Consider the following 25,971-nt stretch of genomic DNA (forward strand, 5'->3'; position numbering starts at 1 on the left):
CCGGCGGTGCCTGAATTGGGACGGATTCGGTTTTCTTCATGTCAAACTCGGTTATTTTTGGCTCAAACCTTCTTTTTTTTCTCCTTTCTCTTATGATTCTGCTTTGACGTGAACTTATTCTTCTTCTCTTTGCTTTCCCGGCCTCTTACATGATTTCCGTCGTCTAAGTACAGCATGCTCCGCCGTCGTGTGGCCAAGGACAAGGACGGTGCGTCCGCATCGCCGTCCCCGTCCGACTCCCGCGACATCCCCGACTCGACTGCGTCGGCGCAGAAGAAACCCAAAGGAGAGTCGTTTGTCACCAAACCTCGGAGTAAACGGCGCAATGGTCTTATCTTCGTCCTCGGTGGCTTGTTTGGTGTCCTCGTGGCTGTCCTCTTCGCCAACCAGCAGGATGTGATCAGTCTGGATAGCATAATGGATCTGAACTTGGAGTCGTTGATGGATGTTATGCCTCAGGGATTGCTCTCGGATGTCAGGGAATTCACGGTACGACCCAATTGCTCATCAAGCGACTTGGATATATCAATAGGACCCGCCGTATACTGACACCCCGCGCAGCAACATGAACGCGACACCGTCGCCTACGACTCCTTCTCCGTCGGTCTGCACCTCCAAGCCGAAGGCGTCCACGCCAAACACCCCATTGTCATGATCCCCGGCGTTATCTCGACCGGCCTCGAGAGCTGGGGCACCGACGCAAACTCCCGCCAGTACTTCCGTCGCAGACTCTGGGGCAGTTGGAGTATGATGCGCGCACTGGTCCTCGACAAGACCGAATGGAAGAACCATATCATGCTAGATAAGGAAACCGGCCTGGATCCCCCCGGCATCAAGCTCCGCGCCGCGCAGGGCTTTGACGCCACCGACTTCTTCATCACCGGCTACTGGATCTGGAACAAGATCCTCGAGAACCTCGCAACCATTGGTTACGACCCGACCAACGCCTTCACCGCCGCCTACGACTGGCGTCTCTCATACCCCAACCTCGAGCGCCGCGACCAGTACTTCAGCCGACTGAAGTCCTACATCGAGACCGCCGTCCAGGTCGGCGGCGAAAAAGTCACCCTCGCGTCACACAGCATGGGTTCACAGGTGGTCCTGTACTTCCTCAAATGGGTCGAGCACCCGGACCACGGCGCCGGCGGCCGCGACTGGGTCAACAACCACATCGCCAACTGGATCAACATCAGCGGATGCATGCTGGGCGCCGTGAAGGGCCTAACGGCCGTCCTCTCCGGTGAGATGCGCGACACCGCCCAACTCAACGCCTTCGCCGTCTACGGGCTCGAAAAGTTCCTCTCCAAGGAAGAACGCGCCGAGATCTTCCGCGCCATGCCCGGCATCAGCAGCATGCTTCCCAAGGGCGGCGAAGCCATCTGGGGCAACGCAACCTGGGCCCCGGACGACCTGCCCGACCAGTCCCAGTCCTTCGGCACTGTGCTCAACTTCCGCGAAACCAACTCCTCCCACACCAGCAAGAACATGACCGTCACCGAAAGTCTCAACTACCTCTTCGACGAATCCGAGTCCTGGTACCGCGACCAGGTACTCAGCAGCTACTCCCACGGCGTGGCTCACACAGCCCGCGAGGTCGAAGAGAACGAAAACAACCCCCGCACATGGCTCAACCCCCTCGAAGCCCGCCTCCCGCTCGCCCCAGACCTCAAAATCTACTGCTTCTATGGCGTCGGAAAACCCACCGAGCGGAGCTACTACTACCAGGAAGAACGTGACCCCCTGGTCAACCTGAACGTCAGCATCGACACGACAGTAACCAATAACGACGGCGTCGATCACGGCGTCCTCATGGGCGAGGGCGACGGCACCGTCAACCTCCTGAGCACGGGCTACATGTGCGCCAAGGGCTGGCGCATGAAGCGGTACAACCCTGCCGGAGTGCAGGTCAAGGTCTTTGAGATGCCGCATGAACCGGATCGCTTCTCGCCCCGTGGTGGTCCGAATACAGGTATGCCCCAACCCCCCACCCACTTAGCATGTCCCTTTCCACCCTTCGGAAGAATTATTTCTGATATGAGAGAGTATATAGGCGACCACGTCGACATCCTCGGCCGCGCATCCCTCAACGATCTTATTCTTCGCGTAGCAGGCGGCCAAGGAGACCAGATCGAAGAGACGTTCGTCTCGCGGATTAAGGAGTACGCTGATCGGGTACAGGTTTTTGATGATGAATGAATGAGATAGATGTATTGTAATGTGAGTAGAGGGCGTTTTTTTTTTTCTCTTTTTCTTTTCTTTCCTTGACTTTATCGGGGATTACCTACCTATTAGTACATGGTACCTACTATACTATACTATACTATTCTATATACCTATGTTAAATGTGTGAGATGATGGTGGTGGGGTATGTTAGGTTCATTATAGATAGATTTGTGGATCTTATGATGATCATCTTCTGTATCGTTCATTTTCTTATTGTTGGGGTTTGAGTTGTAATCTGTCTATCCGGGGAGATATTTTACACTTATTCCCGGGTGTATAGTGGAGTGACTAGGTTGTGATTACATTAATCAATCTTGCATGTGATCTAATCTCATATAATCTTTATCGACATGGTATAGACAGATAAGATAGTAATTTAATATAATGAATTACTTCTAGGCTACATACGGCTAGACTGAAGGGAAAAAAGGGCAAATACTTCCAATAGGAGCACGTAGTAGTCATTCAAGAAGTTCCTAAGAAACATGAAATGTATACAATAGAAAAGAGAAAAGAGGAAAATGAAATAAAAACATATATGATACAAGCATTCATAAATCATAACGCTACCTGATTATAATTAAGAATAGGTTTTGCTAATGGATACTGTCATCCATCCATTCAAACACCCCTTCCCTTATCCCGTCACACGCAGCCGCAGCTATTAAAGAATTAGGTCATAGGAGCGAGCGGGCGGTAAAGTAGAGTAATGGTTTTCTTGCATCGATTGATACTAGAAAACCACATAACCTAGGGGATACAGGAGGTAAAAGAGTAGTCCCGTGCGAACGGAATTAAAAGGTGTAGGATGTGATGGGGTGGGTGACGTGTTTCCATAGCAAAGCGAATCAACAAAATCCAGGCACACGTGTTGTTCGGGAAAGATGCCTCCGTCAACATCTATATTCCCGCGTCCCCTTCCTCGTGGGTGCGTGCGTCGGGCTTCATTTCGGCTTCGTTCCCCTTTCCGGAGAATGAGCAGCCCGCGTGAGCACGGCCCTCCGTATAACAAACAATAAAGGTCTCTGGTGCGCAAAAGAGACCGTAATACAAAGGTTCATCATAACCCCTCTGTCTATATGCCAATGCAATGGTCATTAAAATAAAAAAGCATTGAATCCCTTGAAAGCACAGCGAATGAGGTGCAAGCAAGTTGGGCGCCTCAATCAACTTTTTCTTCATTGAGTTCCCAATCCCAGGCGCCAGTGGTGTGAGCGATCGACACGAAGATAAAATATGTACCTGGCCGAGCAAAAGAAGATGAAGGTAAAAAGCTCGACCAGCTGGTGAAAAGCGAAAGACTAAAGTAGGAAGTAAACGAGTGTGGTCGTCCTGGTTTGTCCAGGCGAGATGTAGAAAGCGAATGTCTCCAACGAAGGCATCAGGAGTTGCACGACCGGATGGGACGCGGTGTCGTGCAACTCTGAGCCTTCGGTATTAATATTATCGACGGAGCTTCGAGGAGGTCGGGCTGCAGGATCATGCGGCAACGCAGCCCAGAAAAGTGTGCGGTATGATGTACAGTTAGGTCAAGACGAAGAGATAAAACATGGCAGTATCCAGGGTGACCAATCCAAAACGGAAAATCGAAACCATCCGACCTGGTCTGCGAAATAAAAAGCGGTATTAAAGATATTATGTGTCGAAATCGGCTCAATGCAATAAACCCAGCATGTCGTCAAATGTACTAACGCCGTTCGTAAATAGATGCAAGAAGTGGATGCTGTATATGCAGGGAGGTTGGTGCAAAATGGTGGTCGACTGGCTTAAGCACTGAGCATATGTCTGCCAGACTCGACATCGGCGATGGGCGAAGCCAAAGACTCTCCTTCCCAGGTGTAGTGATCGTCCACCGGGCTCAGGGAGCCAGAGGAGATGGAGGATGACGATCCAACCGTCCATTCATCGCTGTCAAGATTGAAGTCGCCGTCGTAGGCAGCCAAGTCGTAGCCATATTCGCGAGCAGAGTCTCCGATCTCCACGTAGTCATAGTCCCAGCGGAAAGTCTTGTCGCTCTGGACGCGCGGGAGGAATCGGGTCTTGGCGAAGTAGAATGCAACCGTGGCCAGGAGGCCACCACCGACCAAATCCACTGCATAGTGGTGCGACAGGTACATGGTTGCCCACCACATCCACAGGGTGTAAGTCACGAACAAGGGCTTCAGCCGCGGGAAGACATGGCTCATGAACAAAGCGGCCAGAGTCGAGTCCGCAGCGTGCAGAGAGGGGAAAGCACCAAACACGACAGGGGACTGTCTGAAGCCCGAGGTGTACAGGTCGATTCCGAAGAGCTTGTCGATGCGAGCAAGACCCGCGGGGTTACCCGGCATGGAGTAGTCGGCCGGTGCCAGCCCGTAAAGGTTCTCGTACCACGGAGGCGAGCAGGGGAAAAACAGCTGGATGGCGACAGCAGTCATGCTGATGTAACCGAAAGTCCGTGCAAAGAGGGGAGTCGTGCCAGGAGGACCGAAAATGAACATGATGAGCGAGCAGACAAATGGCGCGCCATAGTGACAAATGCCATAAGGCAACCACGCCAGCACGTCCAAGACAACGTTCTGATGAGCAGACAGAATGTTGCTGATGTTCGCTCCGTAGAGGATGTTTTCCAGGGCCGGAAGCACGCGGACCCAGATAGCCGGGCGCCAATCGCTTGGAACGAATCTGTTTCAGACAGCGTCAGTTCCCAAGTTTCTCACAAACTCCAGCATACTGCGATCTGGAAGGGTGGTTGACTTACTGGCAGGCGTAGAAGAAGATCAGCCACCCCGCAATTGGAAGGAACGGCAAGAAGAATTGGCGTGTAATCGGGAGTAGGAGAGAAAGGAGGAGTAGGGTAAACATCGCCGTCTTCCCCAAAGGCCCAGGAGATCCCATCACACTCAGGGAGAAGATCAGAAGGATCAGCAGGAGCAAGTATTGAAAGTCATATAGCGTCCAACGATGGCTCTGCAGTGATCGGAGCGTATCCATGGGCGAAAAGGACGTTTGCAGAGACGATATCGAAGATGTCGGAGAAAGCCTGCTGCGAAGCTTGGAGCGAATCTTCCGTCGCATGCGATGCGGGACGAGGAGCTGGATCGACCGCCATGGTACCTGGATCTGAAGCTTGCCGAACTGATTCTGCGTGCGGTCCTTCCAAGAAGGAAGGGTGGAATTCATCTCGGCGGCTAGTCACGTTTGGAAACCCCCGTGGAATCTTCGATAGTCAGGAAATCCCAGCACTTTAGGCGTAGTTGAAGGGAAGAATGTCGCCAGTCTTGAGGTTCGAGATGGTCAAAGGAAGCGCCCGGCGGAGTCGGCGGAAAGGGGGATTCTGGGCGTCAACGTGACAGAAGCTGAAAGGGGCGGCGCCTGGAACAAAACGTTTCGATCGCTGGCTGGCTCAAGGCCCGACAGGCGTTTGGTGAAGGCGGAGAAATACCAGATTGGAGGGATCCAGTAATGAAGTGGAAGCGCAGGCTCCGGTCTCCAGCGGCCAAACGAGGATATTCGGGGACGGTCACGTTGCAAGGGTTACTCTGACGCAAGGCGGACAGTAAGGGCGAGAGAGGAAACCAAGAACGAGGGAGACGTGTTTGCGAGGGGCGCAAATGGCCACGGAGCCGGAGGGTCGACGAAGGAAGAGAGATTGAGGAGAAAGAGGAGGAGGAGCGGAAGTATAGGCGGGAGGAATGGAAGGAAAAGAAAAGAAGAAACGGAAGAGAAAGAGGAAGAGAAGAGGGAACAATGGATGGGATATGAGGATTTTGCAGGTTCTCGATCAGCAAGACAGACGACGGGGCGGACGGCGACGGGTACGGGGGCTTACGGAGCCTGACTGTGAAGTCGTACTCGTATTACCGGTTTGGCCCCGTATCATGTCGTCACTGCTATCCCTAATCAGGGTCGTCCGGGTAAAGCCACTAGCCCGCTTTGGGAATGGAAAAAGGAGGCCTTCCCCTGTTGGCTCTAGCTCGCATCGGTGGTGCCTCGGTGCGCTGGACAGGCAGATCCGAGTGCCTGAGAGAACCAAGGTCCAACCTTTTTCATATTGCAGAAATTTTCTTCATGGTCGGGCAACGGAGTCCGCTACAACCGAACTGCGGGTGAGGCTAAAATTGAAGATATGGGTACAAACAAGCATAAGCCTTGTTTTGTTCTGCCTGGCAAGGCATAATGTAAACGGATCCAAACAGCAGCTCTCGGAGAAGTCGGGATATACTACGGAACATGCAGGCTAGTAATTACTACTACGGATTTTGGCTGACACCGAGCAGCCAGAGACACAGACATAAAATCTTCTCCGCAAGGAGTAACCTATGAGACACGCTCGCTGCTGACACGCAGGTTCCAAATGAATCTTACACATCACATTAATATAATTAAGATAGTGAAGAGGGGGCAAGAGTCTCGAGGGGAATGGAATAAGCAAACCTTCAAAATCCAAATAAACAATAAAAAATATCACTCAGCGAGACGCCCAATTCAGACCATCCCAGCACAACTCCCGGATGCTCATTTCATGGGATTCCGGACTGCCCCTGATGATTGGTCTTGGGAGCTCCACTCGCAAGCCATCCGCAGCCAATTGGAAGCAGTGGATCTCCAGAACCAATTTCGCTTAACCCACAACGGTCTCACAGTCAGCAGCATCCGACCAAAGAAATCGCCGATTACCCTGCAGCCAAGACCCGCTGTCCCTGAATAGTCTGGTTGGTCACAATATCATCCTGCGCATTATGCGCATTATCAAATCTCCTCCTTCTTCCCCTGCGGAAGCTAGGCACGATCGGACCCGGCATCGACACGATGCCATGTTGCTGGTGTGGGTTTTTGTACCTGTCTAGCTAGCTGGCTGACCGGCTGGCAAGGCTTATACGGAGTCCATGTGCCGGGATTGCCGTGTGAATTCCACTTTCAAAGGGAACAATCGGGGGGTGTTGGCAAGAGCCCATGCCTCCCCCGGATATCAATCGGTAATCTAAACTTCCGGATCCCGCTTGCTTCATAAGTAGATAGTACTAGATAGTAGTCTGGGCTCAGAAGACTCGAAAATTCGAATCTTGACCTTTGTCCAAACAGAGTAGTTAGCGGCTATGGAGCTCAGACGGATAGACAGGACCGTACGACCCATGACTGGGTCAAGCAGCTCGGACGATAGCCGCGTGCCCAGCCCGACCTGATATTTGCTATCTGGACTAGCTATACAGTGATCAGCCAACAGGTGCTTTTTGTTGAGGGATTGTCAAGTGGCGCGCCCCCTCCGTCCTGCACAAAAGTCTAACAGGGCTAGTCTCTCAACCAGCCATCTTTCTTTCAACACGAAACAGCCTGCGCCTGTCATATGCCCGATCTAACGCTCTCGAGGCACGCACTGCTGCTGCTGTAAGAAAAAAGCGCGCGTTGATGAGAGGGACCACGCATGCGCCTCCCCCTCCGTCATCCGCTAAATTACTACCTAGTAGTACCTACATAGTAGAGAAACAGTTACTTGCTCCATAGTTACCTAATAACTAAGGTGCTAGCTTAAGGGGACACAGACACCGACGATGAATAATTAAACCTCCGTGTTGTAGCTAACTAGAACTCACTAAACTATTAGTTATAGGGGACATGACATTTTCAGGGTCAAGGATAGGCAATGATGTGCAAGTCTATGGGAGTCTAAGCAGCAGTCTAGTAGGAAATTATGTGTATTGGGCACACGAGTAGAAAGAAAGCTGGAAGCGCCGGGCCACCCATTACCGTCTGGTATGGTATTGTTGGCATACCATACGTATGGTACGCGGGCTCCATACCATAGTTGGAATACCTCGAGATGGGTGGGAAGATCACGGCAAGCCGCGCCGGGCAGAGATGATCAGTTCACATCCGAGTAAAGAAGAGAAAGACAAAACATCACACTCACTGGTAGGCTTTTTTTGGTGTGAAACTCTCTGCAGTAGTTAGTTGGAAGTCTGGGGATCTAAGTGGCAGCTGACCATGGCACACGGCAGATTACTGCATCCATCGTGATGATGCGGGGAGGGTGGACGCCGGCGCTTCACTTCAACTGTGGTGATTTCTGGCAGCTTCATTATTGAGTTGTCTATCTGTGTAAGAAGTAAGATATAGTAATATAATGCGTTGGGGGAGCACAGCGCTGAATGAAGGTATGGTTTCAGAATGCGGCGTCATGAGTAGTTTTGGCCCCAATTTACGTTTGATGACAATCTCCATCGTGGTCGTGGCCGCGTTAATTACTTTGGTTACTTACTTACCTCAGTATGTTACTCTTGCATCGTTTGAATTCCGCTGATTCAGCGTCAGGTGATTTTCATTTCGGTAACAAGATAGATACATATTGGGAACACTTTACGAGGGCACGGGTCCAGCTTCATTTCGGAGGCTCAGAGAGCACAGCTTCTTCTTACGTAGCACAGCGGGCAGTGCTTTTCAATAGTTACCTTGATAGATTCGTTGCTGGGATTAATGGTGAGCTAAGATTAAAGGACGAAGGAATGCCGCAGTCTAATTCCAGCCGCATAGGCAGCAAAGCAACCCCAGAATGGAGGTATACCTTGCGAATCAGAAAGGGATGCGAGAACAATAAGATAATAGTACTAGAGGGGGGCAGTGAACGTGTCTCATCTATTCTTACAAATTAACTATCAGAAAAGGGTCCGATATTGAAAATAAAACCCTTTTTCTCCTCCCTCCCCTAAATCCAAGGATATTTCTTTACAGCAAGCTCGTATTCGGACTTCCTGTGATTGCTGAGGGTTGACGGTTGCCTGGCCGTGAGTGGATCGGCATAAGCTTGGGCCAACACAACGCGACCACCGCCCGACGCCGAGCCGTGGCTTGGACCAGAAAGATCATCATCATCACTACTTCAATTTGGGTTGTGAAATTCAAACGTCAGGGATGCATAGGGGGGTAACCCTAGAAAGAGTTGGAGGATAGTGACAGCTAACCTTCAATGTCTCGAAGAAAGCAAGAAAGTAACAGAAGCATCGGTCCCCGCTTCTTTTCTTGTTGCATCATGGACATTCGGTTTCCGAGGGCAGAAAACATGGGGTTCAACGTCGTATACATCATAGTACATCATGGAAAGCCGAGACAACCGTGGGCGGAGTTCCAGCCCATCAGCCACAATCGACTCGAAATCTGGTTTTCTTTTCCTGTAATCCGAGCTTCTCGAACGTCTCCCACATTATTGATGGATATCGATCTGACATCAGGAACGAGCAGTGAGTGAGGGAGTGGGTGAGTGAGCCTTGCATTCATTTGGAGTGCAAGTAAGGATCCGTACATACATACACATTTTACTTACATACAACAATACAGCATTACTTTCTTTCCTTCCTTTCTTTACTTCTCTCAAATCAAACTCATGATGGGGTCTTTTCGTTGACCGCCGCCCGGTCGGCAGCTGCAGGAGCCCAGCCCCATAGCATCACCTGATGTTCAGGTTGTTTTTTTTTTTTTCTTTCTTTTGCTCGTGCCATCGGATGGCACGAATCAGACAGCCACTTCATCTGCAGGGTGGTCCGGGCAATGAGGTCATGCCGCATGCCGTTCCGCTATGATGTTCGTTGTTTAATCATTTCAGTTGCTGCCCGCATGCCACTCGTCCGGTGGTCGAATTAACTCTTGGATCGACTCCAGGATATACAGTGGTGTCTGGTCGGGTGTTGCTTTCCTAAATGGATGGATAAATTACCGATGATACGCAGCATAGTATACTGTGTATATTATAGACTACCACTACGGAGTAGTTGATTATCTCTCTCTGCGGAAGATCTACACTACTAAGGTAGGTAACTCCATTTCCTATCACAGGACATACATAAGTAGTAAGTAAAGTATACTTAGCAAGCCAATCACGACACAATGTCAATACTAGCACTGCCTTGCGCTGCGGTGCACTGCAGTGGGCTTTGCAACAGCCTGATGGGTTACTTACCCACATAATCAAACCACCCACAAGGCTTCACTCATTCATGAGTTCTCAACATCTGTAACATTCTATCTAAACCATCCCAGGTACAACTAATGGTACAACCCAGGATACCTTGTAGATACTTACTCCACAATGCGGCTCAAAGCCATGCTCCCCTTTCTCCTCCTCCGTCTCCTCATTCCACCCCTTCCAACCCGTGAAACATACCAACTCCTGAAGGAACAGTACGTAGACGAAATGGAATGCATCTAAGTTCTCACCGGGGAGAAAATCAAGCCAAAGCGTGGCTAACGGTGGGGAAAGGGGGTAGTAAGTAGTTGAGAACCGGCATGTTGTTCCAGCCCAATCAATCGATCGACGAGGGTTGGAATGCTTACCGGCTTTTAGCCTTTCTTTGTATTTCTTTTCTTTTTTTTCGGTTCTACTTTTCGTCAACTAGATGGATAGTGATCTGCCAACCTGCCAGCCTGGCTGGGCTATGCCGAGTCGCAGTGCAGATCAAGGTACGGAGTTTCTAGCAGATGACTGGATGAATGTTGTCGATCTGCTTTGATCTGGGGAATGCAGGCACAGCCACTGCTTACTTAGTACACCAGTGTCACTGCCACTAATTGGGGGAGGTGCTAGATACTAGTATCTCGGCACTAGGTGGCATTGTTTGCTTTGTTCTGTTTGCTTGTTTATCGCTTGTTCGCTTACTAGTTGCAGTGATGGATCTATATTTGGGGGTATAAGGGACTACTGTATGTATAGTGGTTATATATAGTATCAGGTCTTTGTGAGAGATATAGGGAGCAATGATTGAATGGGTGGTGCCTAGTATAATTGGTATTGTATGTTGTAGAGTATGTATGTATTCAGTAAATGTTGGTAATGGGAGAAGTAGATACCAGGTAGTACTACTAGTATGCTGTGAGGGTATTTTTGGAATGTTGGTTGATTGATCATGAACAAGTAAGAGGTGTGGTCATGGATGGGGTATGAAGTTGCCTCAGGTTGGAGGGAGGATGTGACTGCCTGAGGTTGCAGTGGATGGTTGTGGATGCCTTGCTTGGGAGGACGTTTGCAGGGCTGACGATTCTGGGAAGATTTGCTCCAATGGGAGTGTGGGGTGATGTAGTATTAGAGAGATTTGATGTACTATCAACTTAACTAAAACCATCCCTTGATTTAATAGATCTATGTACATGTTCCAAATCAAGTCCTAACAACGCCGAAGATGATACCATTTTGAACTCTTGTCATCCCGCCAAAAACGCCATTTTTAACAATCATGTCATGGACTGGACTGCTTCTCATGCTCGGCTAATGCTCATGACCATGAGAGTCTGCCAGCATCTGGAATCCCTTCACCAGCCCCATTGCAGAGCCTGCTGCAACACCTCCGACTAGAACCATCTGCAAGCCGCCAATGACGCCGCGTCTGATGTTCCGATATCCCTTCCATCCGCTCACAAAGCATGTCTTGCCGTATCCGAACAGAAACAGAGCAACGGCCATCGTGGCGATTGACCAGCGCAGAGCAGAGAGTACATCATGAGGCCCAACGAAGAAGTAGGGCAGGAGTGGCACGAAGCCACCGATGAAGTATCCCAGTGCAATGGTCAAGGCGCAGATGAAGGCACGAGAACCAGAGGGTTCTTGGACGGTGTGATGGAAATTCATGAGGAAGGAGGGGAGGTTAGGGGATGAGGAGAGGTGTCGCGTGAGCTCTCCCACAAGCTCTGCGGGGAGATCATAGGGCGCAAAGACATCGGAGATCGTCTCGGTCACCGAAGCGGGGTCAGTCAGGATCTCTTGCTTCGTCTCTTTCAGGGTTGCGCGGTAGGACTCCCTACAGTTCGGTTAGCTTTATCCGCTTCTTTCCTCCCCTTACGTGAGTAAGTTGGAGAATACTCACTCTTCGCTCTTTGCACCCAAGTAGCCTCCCAATCCCATGGAGATGGCTCCTGCAATGAGTTCGGCCATGCCGCCAAAGACCACGACCTTGGTGTCTCCCAAAGCAGATAAGCCTGCGGTTAGAGCAAAGGGGACCGTCATGCCGTCGGAGAGACCGATGATAGCGTCGGAGACGATACGTCCGTCAACAATCTTGGACTCCTTCTTCTCCGCTTTTTCCCGGCAGACAGACCGGGATGAGGAAGACTCGCTGTCGTCGCCATTTCGAAGGGAAACATGAACCTCTTTTTCCAGATCGGGTTGACTGAATCCCTCTGAAACGGGAGAGTAACTGGAAAGAAGGCCTCGCAGAGAAGAGATCGACATGTTGACAAGAGTTGGAAAGTTGAAATGTTGTTTCAACCAAGATTGAGAAAGAGGATGAGGAGAAAACTTTGCTACTGGACTGGCAGGTCACACAGTGGCAACCAGACTAAATAAGCAGCAAGAAGACTAGCCTAAAAATCGGGGGATTTCTGCTGAAGAGGACGATTGCTGGGTGAAGAAGTAGATTTCAGAACAGCTGGATCGGGGCGACAATTGACCTATGGAGTGCAGCAAACAGATCACAGTAGCAACATCAGCATGATCTCAGGTCCAGGAAAGTTTTAGTGATTATTATTATTCAGTCGGTCTACGGGAGCGTCGGCTACTACATATGAATGAGCTGCATTCACCGAGGAAGAGAGACCGGGAAGCAGACGGGAAAAGCACAATGAAGCGACCCCCTCCAGGATGCATCTCGTGCTCCGGTGATAGCCAGCCAGGCTTATCATCTGCCTATGGAGAGAAGCTGACCGACAACGTGCCTGATGGCCTCCCAGTCATCTGCAGTCGCGGGGGTGCGCGAATGCGGCACGTGGGCCTCTGATTGGTTGGGGCAGCCGGGATACTGCAATCAGGGATCCACTTCACTGCGGAGTCCCTGAAGCTTGGGCCGGTAAGGGAAGGCGCCCTTGCCTCGTTGGGCTTAGTGGCACAGTGGGTGTCTCCGCCGCTGAGGGTGACTGTCCAATCAGGGATGCTTATTTCCTAATACAACACTCTTTGTCCCTATCACACTCCACTTCGACTGGCTGATTAGTACAATCGGCTGTCCGGTCCAGCCCCGATTAGTCTGCCAAGTTAAACTGCAATCGAGAAGCACGGCTGAAGCACGATGCACCGCTTGCATCGACTATCGTCTACTATCGTCTGCTATCGCATGCACCGGAGGGCGCCGATTTCACCGAGTTCACCTCTTCTCCCCTCTCCAGGAAGTCCTTCGCGTGAGCGGAGACGCTTTCACCTCCCTATTTCGGCTTAATCGACGCAGTTATCTCCGACTTACTGCTTCATGACCAATCATTCCAGCAGCTGATCACCATGCTCCGCGGCTGTACAGTCCGAATCGTGCTCGTTGCTCCAATTCTTTCCCCTCATCCCACTGCGGAGTGCATCCGAAGTTGGCATGTTCTTGTGTTGCCTTGCTTGCAACAAAAAGGCTCACGCGAGCAGCCCGTCTGCCTACCACGTGGGATGGGCCATCTCGCGTGCCATTGGACCATGGTTGGCAGTTACGGAGCATCGCGACTCATTCTTTGGCTTCTAGCTGGTTAGTGAACGCAAGACGTCTGCCGCAGTGGATCCCTCATGCGCCGAAGGAGGCCCCCGTGCATCCGACCAGGCCCGGATGCGTCCTTCATCATGCGAGGCAGGAAGATAAATATCTCACCGGTCAGCCCCGGTGTCGGTGAGGTGGGATTCTGAAGCTCAAAAAAGTGGTTGCGGAGCAGTAGTCAACATGAAGCTGAACGTAGCTGCTATCTCGGCCCTGGCCACTGTGGCCTCCGCTCTCCCTCACAAGCGCGATAGCGATCAATGGGGACACATTCGCTCCAATGTGAGTGCAGCCGCTTGTCGAAACCGATAGTGCCACTGACGTGGGCAGATCAAACATGTCATCTACCTGATGATGGAAAATCACTCGTTCGACAACATCGCCGGGTACTGGGACTTTCACCCCGACATTGACAACTTGCGGAACATCTCCTACTGCAACGAGTACACCAATCCCAATTGGACGGTCTGGGACGAACCTCTCAATGTCTGCGCTGCGCCATTTGAAACCGAGGTGCCCTTGACCGATCCGGACCACAACTTCGCCGGCGTCACGTATGAGATCTTCCGCAAGTGGTACCCCACCAAGGACGATGTTCCCAACATGGGAGGTTTTATTGAGCGCCAGTCGGAGAAATACGCAGCCAGTCCGGGCGAGTCTAGCTTCGTCATCAAGGCCTACGATGAGAAGAAGACGGCAACTCTAATTGAGGTTGCGAAGAACTTTGCCTTCTGGGACAGCTATGTGAGTTGCGGATGGTATTGGTGATGAGCGCACGCTGACCAGACAGTTCGCGGAACACCCTGGCCCGACCAACACCAACCGCCAGTTCGCTACTTCGGGATCGACCTGCGGTTTCGTTGACAACACCTACCAATCTGCCGGCTGGTATGCCAACTACACCGGTACGACTTGTGCGACCTCGATCTTCGAGGCTCTCAGCAAGAAGAACATCACCTGGAAAAACGTAAGCGATGTGACACATTTGGATACGGAGCAATGGCTAAGTGACACAGTACTATGAGACGGACATTGTCGATGCCTACATGTACAAGGTGAGTAGGCCAGATTCCACGTCAGTATAGTTCTAACAGGAGCAGTGGGTGCAAGACAATGCGATGGACCGTCTGGTTCACTCCGACCAGTTCTACCGCGATCTCGAGGAGGGAACTCTGCCCCAGTTCTCCTACTATAACCCCGAGTGCTGCACCATTGACTCGATGCACCCGACTAGCAACATGGCCTCGGGTGAGCAGCTGATCAAGCATCTGTATGATGCAGTGCGCAAGTCCAAGTACTGGGACAACGTGTAAGTGCCTGCAGAAGTTACTTTGAGCTTAAGCAACTGACATATCAGTCTGATCATCCTCAACTTTGACGAGCACGGTGGTTTTGCTGACCACGTTCCCACGCCGGTCAACGTTCCCCAGCCCGAGGATGGCATCACCTTCACTGGCATGTCTGACGGCCACAATGTGACCTACGACTTTACTCGCCTCGGTGTTCGGTGAGTATCCAGCCATAAGATATCTGACTTTAGCTAATGGCATAGTGTACCGTCATTCGTCATCTCGCCCTACATCCCGGCGAACCACCTGATCCACGACCAGGGTACCATGTATGCCAACAACTCGGCGTACACGCACACCTCCTTCCTGCACTTCCTTCAGGAACTGTGGGGTCTGGAGGGACTGAACAACCGCGTGCAATGGGCCAAGACGTTCGAGTACATCTTCTCGAGCGAGAAGCGCGACGACACGCCGGAGAAATTGACGACGCCGACCTGGTACGGCAGCAGCTGGGAGCCGAAGCCGGATCCATACTACAAGCTGAACCAGGATTATGACTATTACGAGAACCTCGATTAAACTCATGATGATGAGACGGATGAGATGTGACTAACATTATGATGACTGCAATATGCACATATGCACATATGCAAAGTTGATTTGAAAGCGAGTCAATGCGATTCGTTGATTCATGTATCTCGTCAGCAAGAAGAGCAAAAAAGGAGATAGCCGCATAATGCATAGCTAATAATGAATGCAAGCCAGCGTGTACAGCATAGCAGAGCATAATACCACCCGCACGCACCCCATGCAGAAGGAAACCCAAACCAACACAGAACTCCAATCCCCAATCCCTAATCCCCAGTATTATATAAACCCCACACGCCCCCAAAGTTCAACAAACTCATCATTGCCCCTTCTTATCCCCCTCCCCCTCCTGACCCTGCTGATACCCAGCCCACTCCCCAACCTTCCCCGCCGCACTCCAAAACCGATCCCTCAACCCATCATCACTGGCCCCAGCGCCATTCTCATTCCAATTCGTCGGCTTCGTCATATCCCACAGTCGACTCTTATACGCAGGGAAGGAGGTATGATTCCACATGCTAACCAGAATGCTACACAGTCGCCAGATGAATTAGCCTCTGCCCACAAACACAATACCAAAAGAATGTTGGGTGGGGGGAAGGGGATATACCTCTGACTCCGATCCAAATAATCCTCATCTTTCAACTCCTTCACACCGACGGTGACTCCATCCCGAGAGAAGGTGACATTCTTCTTCTCCATCTTGGATCGCGTGTTGCGCTTCACATCTTGGATGATCGAGTAGGTGATGTAGAAGATTGTGCCCAGGATGAGGAGCACGAAGAGGAGGATGAAGAGGGGGTAGAGGCGGGTCATCTTCTTTATTCCCTTTTTTCGTTTTGTACCCGTAGGGTTGTTGTTGTTGTGGTGGTGGTTGTAGAAGTGAAGTGAAGTGAGGTGAAATGTGGTGTGCGGGTTGTTGACCTTATAAGGCGTAGGGCTGATCGAATGGATCGGAAACTTGAGTTGAACACGAACACGAACGAACACCTTATATAACTAACCCACACGAGGAGTATTTAAATTATTGATTTTAATCCTGGGGTGGGGGATTGTGGCTTTGACACGAGAAGAAAATAGAATAGTAAAGCCACAACAGTAGGTCACAAGTGTAAGAAGAAAAAGGAGAAAAAGCAAAGATAGTTTTCTCCTCAAATTCAAGTAAACCCACCCACTCAACCAAGGAAAGGAAAGTATGCGTGTGGCTTTGCGTGCGTAACTCGGACAATAATGCCAAGGCTTGTGTGCGGGCGGGGGCGTAAGGAAAATGCCTGCCTTGTGAACTATTTCCTATTTCCTATTTCCACCAACGGGGAATTCGGGTGCCTAGGATGCCTAGACTTATACTGCTGTGGTTTTGTATGTTAGTGTGGCTTGGTAATGGAGACAGGATATGGGAAATGGCTGTGTAGGTGATTTGGAGTATTTATAGTAGTGCTAGTATTGGGGAATATGTATGAAGAGCAGGGATGGATGGATGATATATTGATGGCTGATGCAGGTCATGCAGTCAATTTCGGTTTTCCATCTATCAGCATAAACATTACCCGATTAGGTATGCAGAGCGTTGATGGGGAGGGAAAAAAGCGGGAAGGGATGATGAATTGGGATGGGATGCAGGGTTCGGTAGTTGGTTGTGACATTTGCATAATATGGTTATCGAAGTATTACTACTAGTTTGTGCTAAGCAGAACTGTCATCTGATTTGACACCTGATCAATTGCTATTGATGAAAGGTGTGTGTGTATGTAAGGTACGGTGGAACGTGACCATCACTTTCTCACGCACTATATTGAACATGCCAATACTTACTTAGTAGAATACTCAACACAAATCTATTCTCATATATATTTATATCTATAGAATAATAACAGGCACAAGATATCCTATGAAATAACCATGCATAAACCCCTTATCATGCAGTTTCAACTCTAGCTACTACAGTTAAGTAGTATGCAGCATACATGATTCATGATGACGACACAGCACTACTTCACAACCCAGGAATGTACTCCCAACACAGAATATACAACAGCACAACACCAGAAACTCCCCTCCATTTCCTATTCTCCATCTATCCATTGAATCCCCCTAATACCTAATTAATCCTAATACCTAATCCACCACTCACTCCAACCCCCAAAGCAAAGATAACAATGTGCGACATCCCCTTCCTCCCCATCTTCCCCATCTGCTTCCAATGCGGAACAGACCAAAACCCATGTCGCTGTAAGGTTGTGGGACCGACATTAGGTATATCCCTTCCTAATATTCCCCCAAAACCATTGTTTCATATATAAGTATGTATGCTAATAACTCCTTCAGGCTTTATCTGTACGGTGGTCGCGGCTGTATGTATTTTACATCACAACTACTTGGCCTTCGCAATGGCTTGAATTGAATTGACAACTAACTTGGTAATTGCCTGCAGGTCATTTGCTATCCGGCGTCGATTTTCTGTGGTTGTTGTTTGACGCAGACGGGGAAGGAGTATGTCTTTCATTCATTCATTCTTTCTTTCTTTCTATCATGTCTACTGCGTATACTGACATCTCTGCTAGTGTCCTTGGGTATCCGGTCAAAGTCAATGGGGCTGTGAGCAACGCAATACCCATCTAGTATTCTAGTAATCTGGTAATCTAGTAATATAGCTACATCTTATCAATAGGTAGACTCGGCATATATTCATCAGAACATTAACATTATCATACTAGCTATCGATGCTCCGTGGAGCAGCAATAAACCAAACAAGCCGTAGCAATTATACGAGCCATGCAAACAAGGTATCCAGTCAACGTGAAAAGCATAAAACCCCATTCCACCTCCCATTATACACCCGGGTCATTATCATAGAAGCCATATTATTGCATCCTCTTAAACCGATTTCAGCTTCTCCTTCAGTCGCGAGAAAAAGCCCTTCTTCTTCTTCTTCTCTTCCTTGCCATTCGTCGTCGCTCCAGCGGCATTGTTGGTAGTCGGCTTCGAGGTGGCTGCCGCATTGCTGGTCGGTGCGGACTCTGCTGGCTTGCTGGTACCACTAGTTGGTGCACCGCTGGCCCCGGTGGGATCGGCAGTCTTCGTTGCGCTGGCCCCCGTGGCACCAGTTGTCGGAGCAGGCGCTGTCTCGTCGGGAGCAATGCCACTCTCTATGCCAGAGTCGACAGTCTTGGTCGCACTGGCTCCCGTCGCGCCAGCAGCGGGCTTCGTCGGAATCTCGGTAGTGTCCTCACGCCCAGATGCGCCAGGTCCAGACTCTTCAGGAGCCTTTGATGTGGCAACTCCGGTGGTCACCGTGGGCCCATCTGCAGGGGTAGTGGCCCTGGGAGAGACTTGGGCCGAAGCCGACTCAGCACCAGTAGCACGCGGCGCGCTCTCCGAAGCAGGTTCAACATCAGACGCTCCTGGTGCTCTCTCAGAAGTAGCAGCCGTGATCACAGGTGCGGGTGTGCCAGACTGATTGCTCACGGGAACCTTCTGTTGAAGCTCTTCTTCGACTTCTCTCTTCTCTCCGACAGCCTCCTCGACACCTGCTGCCTCCGGATCCCGATGAGCTTCAGAGATCGACTGCTTGACCACATCTGGGACATCGTGAGCCGGCAACCCGCTGGTTGTCTCTTTCTGAGAGCCCTGTGCAGCGGTAGCTCCAGCCACAGCGCTCAGACCGGTAGTGGTACCCATACCAGTAGCAACGTCAAGGCCAGTGGAAGGACCAAGGTTGGTCGAAGGAGCAGCCCCAGCGGTGAATCCAAGTCCAGATGAAGTACCAAGCCCAGCAACAGTGGTAGGCGCCGGCGCGCCAGTCGAGTTGTCCACCGGAACCTTCCTTCGAAGTTCCTCTTCCATCTCTTTCTTCTCATCGACAGCCTCCTTGCTGGTGGCCGCCTCAGGGTCCCGATGGGCTTCAGACATCGACTGTCTCACCACATCCGGGACATCTCTCGTGGGCACTCTGCCGCCTGTTTGTCGCTGAGACTCCAGCGGGACAGCAGCTGCAAGCCCAGCAGTCGTGGATGTGGGTGCAGCCGACTGAATTGTGTAGGTGGGATCAGTCGCTCCCTGGTTTTCACCCATTGGCAGACTAGACTCGGGGATCATGTTCTTGGACACCGGGGGAATCGCAAAGGCACTGGCATCATAAGCAGGGCTTCCGGGGAATCCACCACTGGTGCCCTGCTCATAGCCGGCCCGGTCGGTACGTGCGGTCGAAGAGATAGTGTTGGTGTTGAAGGTGCTGGGATCAGGCACCTTCTCGCCCGGGTTCAGCTTGATCGGGTTTCCCGCGCCACTGGACGCCGGAATGGGATTCACGGAGAACTTGTCAGCTTCGCTGGCTGGGGTAATGGGATACGATCCGGGGACATTGGCCCTCTGCTCGAGCGGGACATCCTGGCCGAGCGCGGCAGTAGTCGACCCCGGAGCGGCCGATGAGATGGTGGGATAGTATCCATTCTGTCCTTGTTTGCTGCTGGACTCCTTTGGGACTCCGGCTGCCAATGCAGCGGTTGTCGAGCCTGGTGTGACCCCGGCCATATCTGCAGTGCCGTTTAATAAAGGTGTGGTTGATCTCTTAAGGATTTGGTCGGGATAGAGAACGTTGTTGATATTGCTACTGCCGTCGTCTTCTTCGGGAGCTCTGTTATCGGTGGTCCAGATGCCGTCAACGACGAACTATGAACCAAAGAAAAAACAATTGTTAGTTTGTGGAACCAATGCAACGATGACGCTGACAAGAGAGTCTTATAGTTTTGGGGGAGGAGAGTAGCGAGAGACATAAGAGGGGGAGACCACGCCCGTCCGCGACTGGCGGCGACATGACGTCAGTCCACGGATGGAGCGTCATCGCGCGATGGAACTTGATAAGCAGGACAGGCAGAGGGACTGGAAGAGGAACGGATCCTCACGATGAGTTTCCCCATCAAAGGACGTAATCCTCGGCGGGAAGTACAAACAATGGCATGGCAGGCAAATCAGGACAGGGAACGGCTCTGCGCCATAAAAGTCATGTGCAGAGCATGCGACTGCTGTCTCACCTTGTAGTGCACCTTCTCATCCGTCACTGGCAACGGAACTTCCTTCTCAAAGACATCGCCTACGCGATCCAATTTGACTGTCTTGCCCCAGTCATCAAACGTGCCGGTGACAAACACTTCGTTCGCATTGTACGGCCTGGTCGCATGCGAGGATCCGCATCGGTCAGCGATCAAATCCACCCCGAGAGTTTCAAGCTCATGACGCTGAAGAAAGCTAGGCTTTGATCCATACGTGCTTGTCGCTTGGTACGGAAGGTGTCGGATAGAATAGAATTTCCACAGGAGGGCCGTGGAGTGGCTGATCCCCCACAATTGGAGGGTCCAGAAGGTGGGAGAATGGGATCTGTCACTTACCATGTAAATGTGTAGCTCCCCATCTTTACGGCGGGTGGGCTTTGGATCCCCCAAACTCAGACAATAGATGTGGTGGGAGCAGGAACTTGTCAGCAGCAGAGACTGTAGTAGGAACGGAGGGATAACGAAAGAGCTAAACGCTCGGAGCAAACAGGATAAAATAAAAAAAGATTAAAGAATGGTAAGAAATGGCGTATGGAAGAGGCTGGGAACGGCGATAAAGTGTTGCTGGGAAAAGATGGAGAGGGGAGAGAGAGATGGAGCGGGGGGGACTGTTCGGTCGCACACAGACCGTCACCGGTCGGACTCTTTGGCAGGAAGTATTGACTGGCAAGTGAGTAAGTAGGTACGCTGTAAGAAGCCGCCACTTGGATGTTCCTGGTGTCAAAATTGATCAAGGCGAAAACAGCAAGCAACAGCATACACACACACACGCAATGATTTTCGCCGTGGCTTATTCTGTGTCGAGGATTCGGTAATGATGAATTCTAAGCAAGCCTCGCGGAATAACACATGGATTGAGTCACCCCGTACCGGAAAGAATTCTAGACACTCCCAGTGGCTGCCAGCTCTTTGCCAGCCCGTGTACAACTCAGCGCAGCGACAGCTGGCATCTTATCGCGCTAGACTTGGCCAGTTTCATCAGAACCTTGTTGTGGGAATCCCCAAGAGTCCGCTGGTATGGAGGCTCGTGCAGGGCTGCATTCCTGCCCGTAGTCACAGCCATTCGCCTTGCCTTTTGGCGCATCTTCCCAGGGGCTTCGCACAGGCAAGAGTTTCTACTGGATAAAACACGTCGATGGTACCTGACGGACCTGATCAAATCACCTACATTGCTTTACATATTGATCCGTACAGACTATAAAGGACATGGGAGTAAGTTATTCAACATATGCACTGTGAGGGCCTGGAAAACTTTATATGGTCCGTGTAGATCCCAACCCACAGCCGAAGTACTAGACTGGACTACTACACTGTAAGATCGAAAGGTCCAGTCCAGCCATCTAATGTGACTGTTGGCGAACTTGCATTAGGCACTCGCCCCGCCCACCCTCCCTCCTTTTTGTCGAAGCTCACACCAACAGATAACCGCCCTGTTTGTATGATTGTTTCAGGCTATAATCACGAGAATAAGAGCTGACCTTGTGGATGAGCGGTAAGAAGAAGCGCTGGAGTGGATGAATTCAACACCCATTCATTCTTGTCTTGTCTTTCCATCCTCCACCAACAGCACTCCCGGCGCTAATCCTGATTCAGAGAGCACGGACATCAGCTAGTCCGCACAAGGAATAGTCCAAGTCGACGAACCAAGAATGCGATAACGGCTAGAACACTAACCGGATTAGGCTTGGGAGGGAAGGTCGGTTCGAATGGAGCCAAAAGCAGCAACGAGTTCATGGATCCATGGGAGCTCTGTGTGTCTGATAGCTCTCATTGCCTGCCGGATTGGCAAGCAGCAGACCGTTACCTTGACCTTCTCAGTGGAGATGATGGCACTTTGACACCTCGAAGTGGCTGACGGAACCACTTGCCCTGTCAGAATGGTGGCTCTCCAGCAAACGTCAACGAACGGATAGTCTACCCTGGCTATGACCTCAGCGAGCAGATCATCCGAACGGAGAGCAGACTCACAAACGCAAGCACCATTTCGTTCGCCACCTGTGTCGGGCCTGATGAGAAAATCAGAACCCCCAATGAGCCAATTATGTCTGCATCGAGACCGACCCTTGATGAATTGGGATGGGCAGGAATGATGCTTGGTCGGCAGTAAGTGTCTCCTTTTTGCGTCTGCTTGGCCTGGACTAATTGCGATTCCCCGCCCCCTTTGTTGTTGGTCGGTTCAAGGGTCTGATTGTCAATCTCAATCAACAGCGCCGGTGGCGCAACGCAACGCAACCCAGTGCTGGCTGGCACTCTGACTGGCCCTCCTATTCCGAATACCGCAATGTTCTAGAAACCGTCTGGAAGCCCCTGGGAGGGCCGATCGAAGCTTCCACCTCTTCCACATCGCGTCCGTTCCCGGTCGACTGGGCTGAAGGATTCGGAGGTCTGGGGCCCATCGTCCACGTCTCCTTTTCGTTTTCACCTTCTGGAACACGCTGAGACGGTGCTAGTCCGATCGACTACGCCCGACTATGGATTTCATTTGATAATACCTAGGAATGGAGACAGACTATTGACCCAAGGCCGTCAGCTATTGAAGTAGTGGACTGGACTAGCGGGGTGTCCGTGACGTCGATCGAGCCGTCTGAGCCATCTTGTCCTAGCGATGAAGGTTCCCAACACATCCGAAATTTAGTCCGTTGCCCTTAATTAAGGAGGTGAGTCTACTAGTAAGAACGGAGGGTGGCCTGAGTGATGGTGGTGGTGGTGGGTTCGACAAGGGCACCACCGGGGAGTTCTCCGAAGGATGGTGTGTACAGTCGTAGGATAGAGCCGAACTCCTGGAATGGAATAGACTGGGAAAGGGGGGGGGAAGGGAGATAATCAGAATGAAAAGGGAAATAAAAATGAAAAATCATGATTTTCCACTGCAAATAGAAGTAAAGAGTGATATGATCATGAGAGGACTTTACTTTTTAGACGCGAGTCATATAATAATCCATCCATCATCCAGTTTGGCTTTTTGGTTTGCTCCCCGCCTTTTTCATGGTTCTTCATTAATTCATTTATTTCCCCTCCCTTTTTCTGCAACCCCTCCGGATCAAGTTCCCTGCGTATCACCACTTCACCACCACCACCCCTTTTCTGGCGCCATTCAATTTCATTTAAAAGCAGCCCCCCATTGAACTGTCTAGAAGGCTTCCATCCCGAAATTAGGTGTTTCTGCCATTTTTCTAGCCGGTCCCCCAACCCTTCCATTGTCTGCAAATCCCACGCGACCGAGAAGCCGCTGAAGTCTCACTGGTAAGAGAATCCCTCCTCCCAAAGCTACTCTCCATTAAACTTCTGCCGTGTTGCCCCTCCAAAGCTTGCCCGGTGATTTTCCTTTCCCGCTGTGATTGTTGTGCTTGTTGTTTCACACTGGACTCATTTATTTTTTCTTAAATTCTTTTTATTGTGTATTTCACTATTATATTCCTCAAGTTTTGTTACCTTTTTTTTTTCTGTATCTACATTGCTTGTGTTGGTTCGTGAGATCTACTCTGCACAAGGACAGCTCTGGCCAGCTATCTACGGGCAAAACAGCTCCCTCACTCCGCCAGAAGAAAGCTTCAGAGGCTCCGAAGCAGAAAAACGTACCACGGCGGACCTCCAATGAGGCCTGCTGGACCCAATACCCACACTGTTTAGCGGAGACCCCAATCATCAATGATCTTGCTTCCCTGACTGGATCCCCCATTTCTGTTCCATCCACGGCCACCTTCCAATCTGCTTGCTGCTACGACCTTCTGGTCGGTTTCCCTACCCGCCCCTCCCTCCCCTCCCTCTCTCTTTCTCTCGGGCTTGTGCTACCACATCTTCTGTTTCCCCCCGTCCTTTCCAAACCCTGCTACTACTACTACTACTACTCTCGCTTTCTGATGACTACTGCCCCCTCCTACTTTTTCTCTCCTTCTCTCCCGCACATACATTCTATTTCTTCACCTGCTCGCCTTTCCAAGTCTTGCTCAGCGTCTGACCTCCTTCAGACCATTTCCGTCCTTACGTGCCGGCCGCTTCAGTCGCCGTCTCCCGACCTTCCAACTTCCCCGCTTCACTGTGGCCGGAGCGGTGTTCTCTCCGGCCCTTCTTTCGCCAGCATGGCTGAGAGTGCATTCCCCAGCGCCCAACAACCCCTCCGGGTGGGCACAAAAGACGACAAAGCCGCTGCTTTTCAGAAGATCTCCGAGGAGGACGAATACGAGGTGACGTCACCAACCGATCCCACTTTTCGATCTGCCAACGCCGCTGCCGCATCCTCGTCGACCGGCAGCCCCTTCTTTGGTGGTGGTTATGGCGATAACAGCGGTCCAATTCGATTCAACAGGAGTCCCTTCGACAATGGGCCCAGAGAGGAGGACGAGGAGGGTGCCGACGAGTTCCCTCCAGAAGACATCCGCCCCACGGGCGCCGCGAATCAGGGATTCCCTAATAACTACGCGCTGGGCCGCCGGACATCGGTTTCTGCAGAGTCGCTGAACCCGACCTCGGCTGGCTCAGATAGCTGGACTCCCCCGTACCATGAGAAATCAGAGGAGCAGCTGGCTCGGCTGAAGACCGCGGTCAGCAGCAACTTCCTCTTCTCGCACTTAGATGATGACCAGTTCAAGAGTGTGCTCGATGCCCTGGTGGAGAAGCCTATCCCCGCCAAGGGTATCAAGGTCATCAGCCAGGGTGATGCTGGAGACTACTTTTACATCGTAGAGAATGGCCACTTTGACTTCATGATCCACCCGTCGGGCTCTGTGCAACCCGGTCCGGAGGGCATGGGCAACAAAGTCGGTTCCGTTGGACCCGGAGGCTCGTTTGGAGAGCTGGCTCTCATGTACAATGCGCCTCGCGCGGCCACCGTTGTGTCGGTGGACCCGAAGAGCACCCTCTGGGCCTTGGACCGCATCACTTTCCGCCGAATCCTCATGGACTCGGCCTTCCAGCGCCGTCGCATGTACGAGGCATTCCTCGAGGAGGTGCCGCTGCTGTCCAGCCTGAAGCCCTATGAGCGTGCCAAGATCGCCGATGCTCTGGACGCCATCAAGTATCCTGCTGGCTCTACGATCATTAACGAGGGCGACCCAGGTGATGCTTTCTACCTTCTCGAATCCGGAGAGGCGGAGGCCTTCAAGAATGGTGTGGAGGGCCCTGTGAAGTCCTACAAGCGCGGCGACTACTTTGGTGAGCTAGCCTTGTTGGACGACAAGCCACGGGCTGCAAGCATCGTGGCCAAGACAGAGGTGAAGGTGGCGAAACTGGGCCGGGATGGCTTCAAGCGCTTACTCGGCCCTGTGGAAGATATCATGCGACGAGCGGAATATGAATCTAAACCTGTGCCCGCTTGAGAGGCGTAATGGGTCATAAATACACGAAATCCTTGGCGAAGAG

General features: G+C 51.3%; 6 protein-coding genes across 6 annotated transcripts; 3 read left to right on the forward strand and 3 right to left on the reverse strand.

Moving 5' to 3' along the window:
• Positions 1-68: 68 nt before the first annotated feature.
• On the forward strand, positions 69-2,300 carry BO79DRAFT_189959 (phospholipid:diacylglycerol acyltransferase). Its single transcript, XM_025680697.1, has 3 exons — positions 69-489; positions 562-1,969; positions 2,051-2,300. Exons 1-3 carry the CDS (start codon positions 175-177, stop codon positions 2,194-2,196), a joined length of 1,869 nt encoding a protein of 622 aa, XP_025542869.1. The 5' UTR covers positions 69-174; the 3' UTR covers positions 2,197-2,300.
• Positions 2,301-3,697: 1,397 nt separating this feature from the next.
• BO79DRAFT_71247 (phosphatase PAP2 family protein) lies at positions 3,698-5,465 on the reverse strand. The gene is made up of 2 exons (XM_025689643.1): positions 4,964-5,465; positions 3,698-4,887 (listed from the first exon to the last, which is right to left on the reverse strand). Exons 1-2 carry the CDS (start codon positions 5,383-5,385, stop codon positions 3,990-3,992), a joined length of 1,320 nt encoding a protein of 439 aa, XP_025542870.1. The 5' UTR covers positions 5,386-5,465; the 3' UTR covers positions 3,698-3,989.
• A 5,849-nt stretch (positions 5,466-11,314) lies between these two features.
• BO79DRAFT_189963 (VIT1/CCC1 transporter family protein) lies at positions 11,315-12,720 on the reverse strand. The gene is made up of 2 exons (XM_025680698.1): positions 12,051-12,720; positions 11,315-11,984 (listed from the first exon to the last, which is right to left on the reverse strand). Exons 1-2 carry the CDS (start codon positions 12,413-12,415, stop codon positions 11,456-11,458), a joined length of 894 nt encoding a protein of 297 aa, XP_025542871.1. The 5' UTR covers positions 12,416-12,720; the 3' UTR covers positions 11,315-11,455.
• Positions 12,721-13,848: 1,128 nt separating this feature from the next.
• On the forward strand, positions 13,849-15,628 carry BO79DRAFT_168215 (phospholipase, PLC-D). Its single transcript, XM_025679414.1, has 7 exons — positions 13,849-13,970; positions 14,019-14,432; positions 14,479-14,655; positions 14,705-14,743; positions 14,789-14,997; positions 15,046-15,195; positions 15,241-15,628. The coding sequence occupies exons 1-7, from the start codon at positions 13,872-13,874 to the stop codon at positions 15,554-15,556; spliced, it is 1,404 nt and encodes a 467-aa protein (XP_025542872.1). The 5' UTR covers positions 13,849-13,871; the 3' UTR covers positions 15,557-15,628.
• Positions 15,440-16,659, reverse strand: BO79DRAFT_71288 (uncharacterized protein). Its single transcript, XM_025689644.1, has 2 exons — positions 16,176-16,659; positions 15,440-16,095 (listed from the first exon to the last, which is right to left on the reverse strand). The coding sequence occupies exons 1-2, from the start codon at positions 16,379-16,381 to the stop codon at positions 15,885-15,887; spliced, it is 417 nt and encodes a 138-aa protein (XP_025542873.1). The 5' UTR covers positions 16,382-16,659; the 3' UTR covers positions 15,440-15,884.
• An 8,033-nt stretch (positions 16,660-24,692) lies between these two features.
• On the forward strand, positions 24,693-25,928 carry BO79DRAFT_140457 (cyclic nucleotide-binding domain-containing protein; the record flags this gene model as incomplete). Its single annotated transcript, XM_025678219.1, has 1 exon — positions 24,693-25,928. The coding sequence occupies one exon, from the start codon at positions 24,693-24,695 to the stop codon at positions 25,926-25,928; it is 1,236 nt and encodes a 411-aa protein (XP_025542874.1).
• Positions 25,929-25,971: the final 43 nt, after the last annotated feature.

This window comes from Aspergillus costaricaensis, assembly GCF_003184835.1.
Source record: "Aspergillus costaricaensis CBS 115574 unplaced genomic scaffold BO79scaffold_6, whole genome shotgun sequence".
Lineage (NCBI taxonomy): Eukaryota > Fungi > Ascomycota > Eurotiomycetes > Eurotiales > Aspergillaceae > Aspergillus > Aspergillus costaricensis.

Coding starts and splice junctions, on each gene's coding strand:
- BO79DRAFT_189959 (XM_025680697.1), top strand. CDS start 175: ATGCTCCGCCGTCGTGTGGCCAAGGACAAGGACGGTGCGTCCGCATCG. Junction 490..561: donor CGGATGTCAGGGAATTCACG/GTACGACCCAAT, acceptor CACCCCGCGCAG/CAACATGAACGCGACACCGT. Junction 1,970..2,050: donor CCGTGGTGGTCCGAATACAG/GTATGCCCCAAC, acceptor GAGAGTATATAG/GCGACCACGTCGACATCCTC.
- BO79DRAFT_71247 (XM_025689643.1), bottom strand. CDS start 5,385: ATGAATTCCACCCTTCCTTCTTGGAAGGACCGCACGCAGAATCAGTTC. Junction 4,888..4,963: donor ATCTTCTTCTACGCCTGCCA/GTAAGTCAACCA, acceptor TGTCTGAAACAG/ATTCGTTCCAAGCGATTGGC.
- BO79DRAFT_189963 (XM_025680698.1), bottom strand. CDS start 12,415: ATGTCGATCTCTTCTCTGCGAGGCCTTCTTTCCAGTTACTCTCCCGTT. Junction 11,985..12,050: donor TTGGGTGCAAAGAGCGAAGA/GTGAGTATTCTC, acceptor ACCGAACTGTAG/GGAGTCCTACCGCGCAACCC.
- BO79DRAFT_168215 (XM_025679414.1), top strand. CDS start 13,872: ATGAAGCTGAACGTAGCTGCTATCTCGGCCCTGGCCACTGTGGCCTCC. Junction 14,744..14,788: donor TCGATGCCTACATGTACAAG/GTGAGTAGGCCA, acceptor TAACAGGAGCAG/TGGGTGCAAGACAATGCGAT. Junction 14,998..15,045: donor TCCAAGTACTGGGACAACGT/GTAAGTGCCTGC, acceptor CTGACATATCAG/TCTGATCATCCTCAACTTTG.
- BO79DRAFT_71288 (XM_025689644.1), bottom strand. CDS start 16,381: ATGACCCGCCTCTACCCCCTCTTCATCCTCCTCTTCGTGCTCCTCATC. Junction 16,096..16,175: donor TATTTGGATCGGAGTCAGAG/GTATATCCCCTT, acceptor GCGACTGTGTAG/CATTCTGGTTAGCATGTGGA.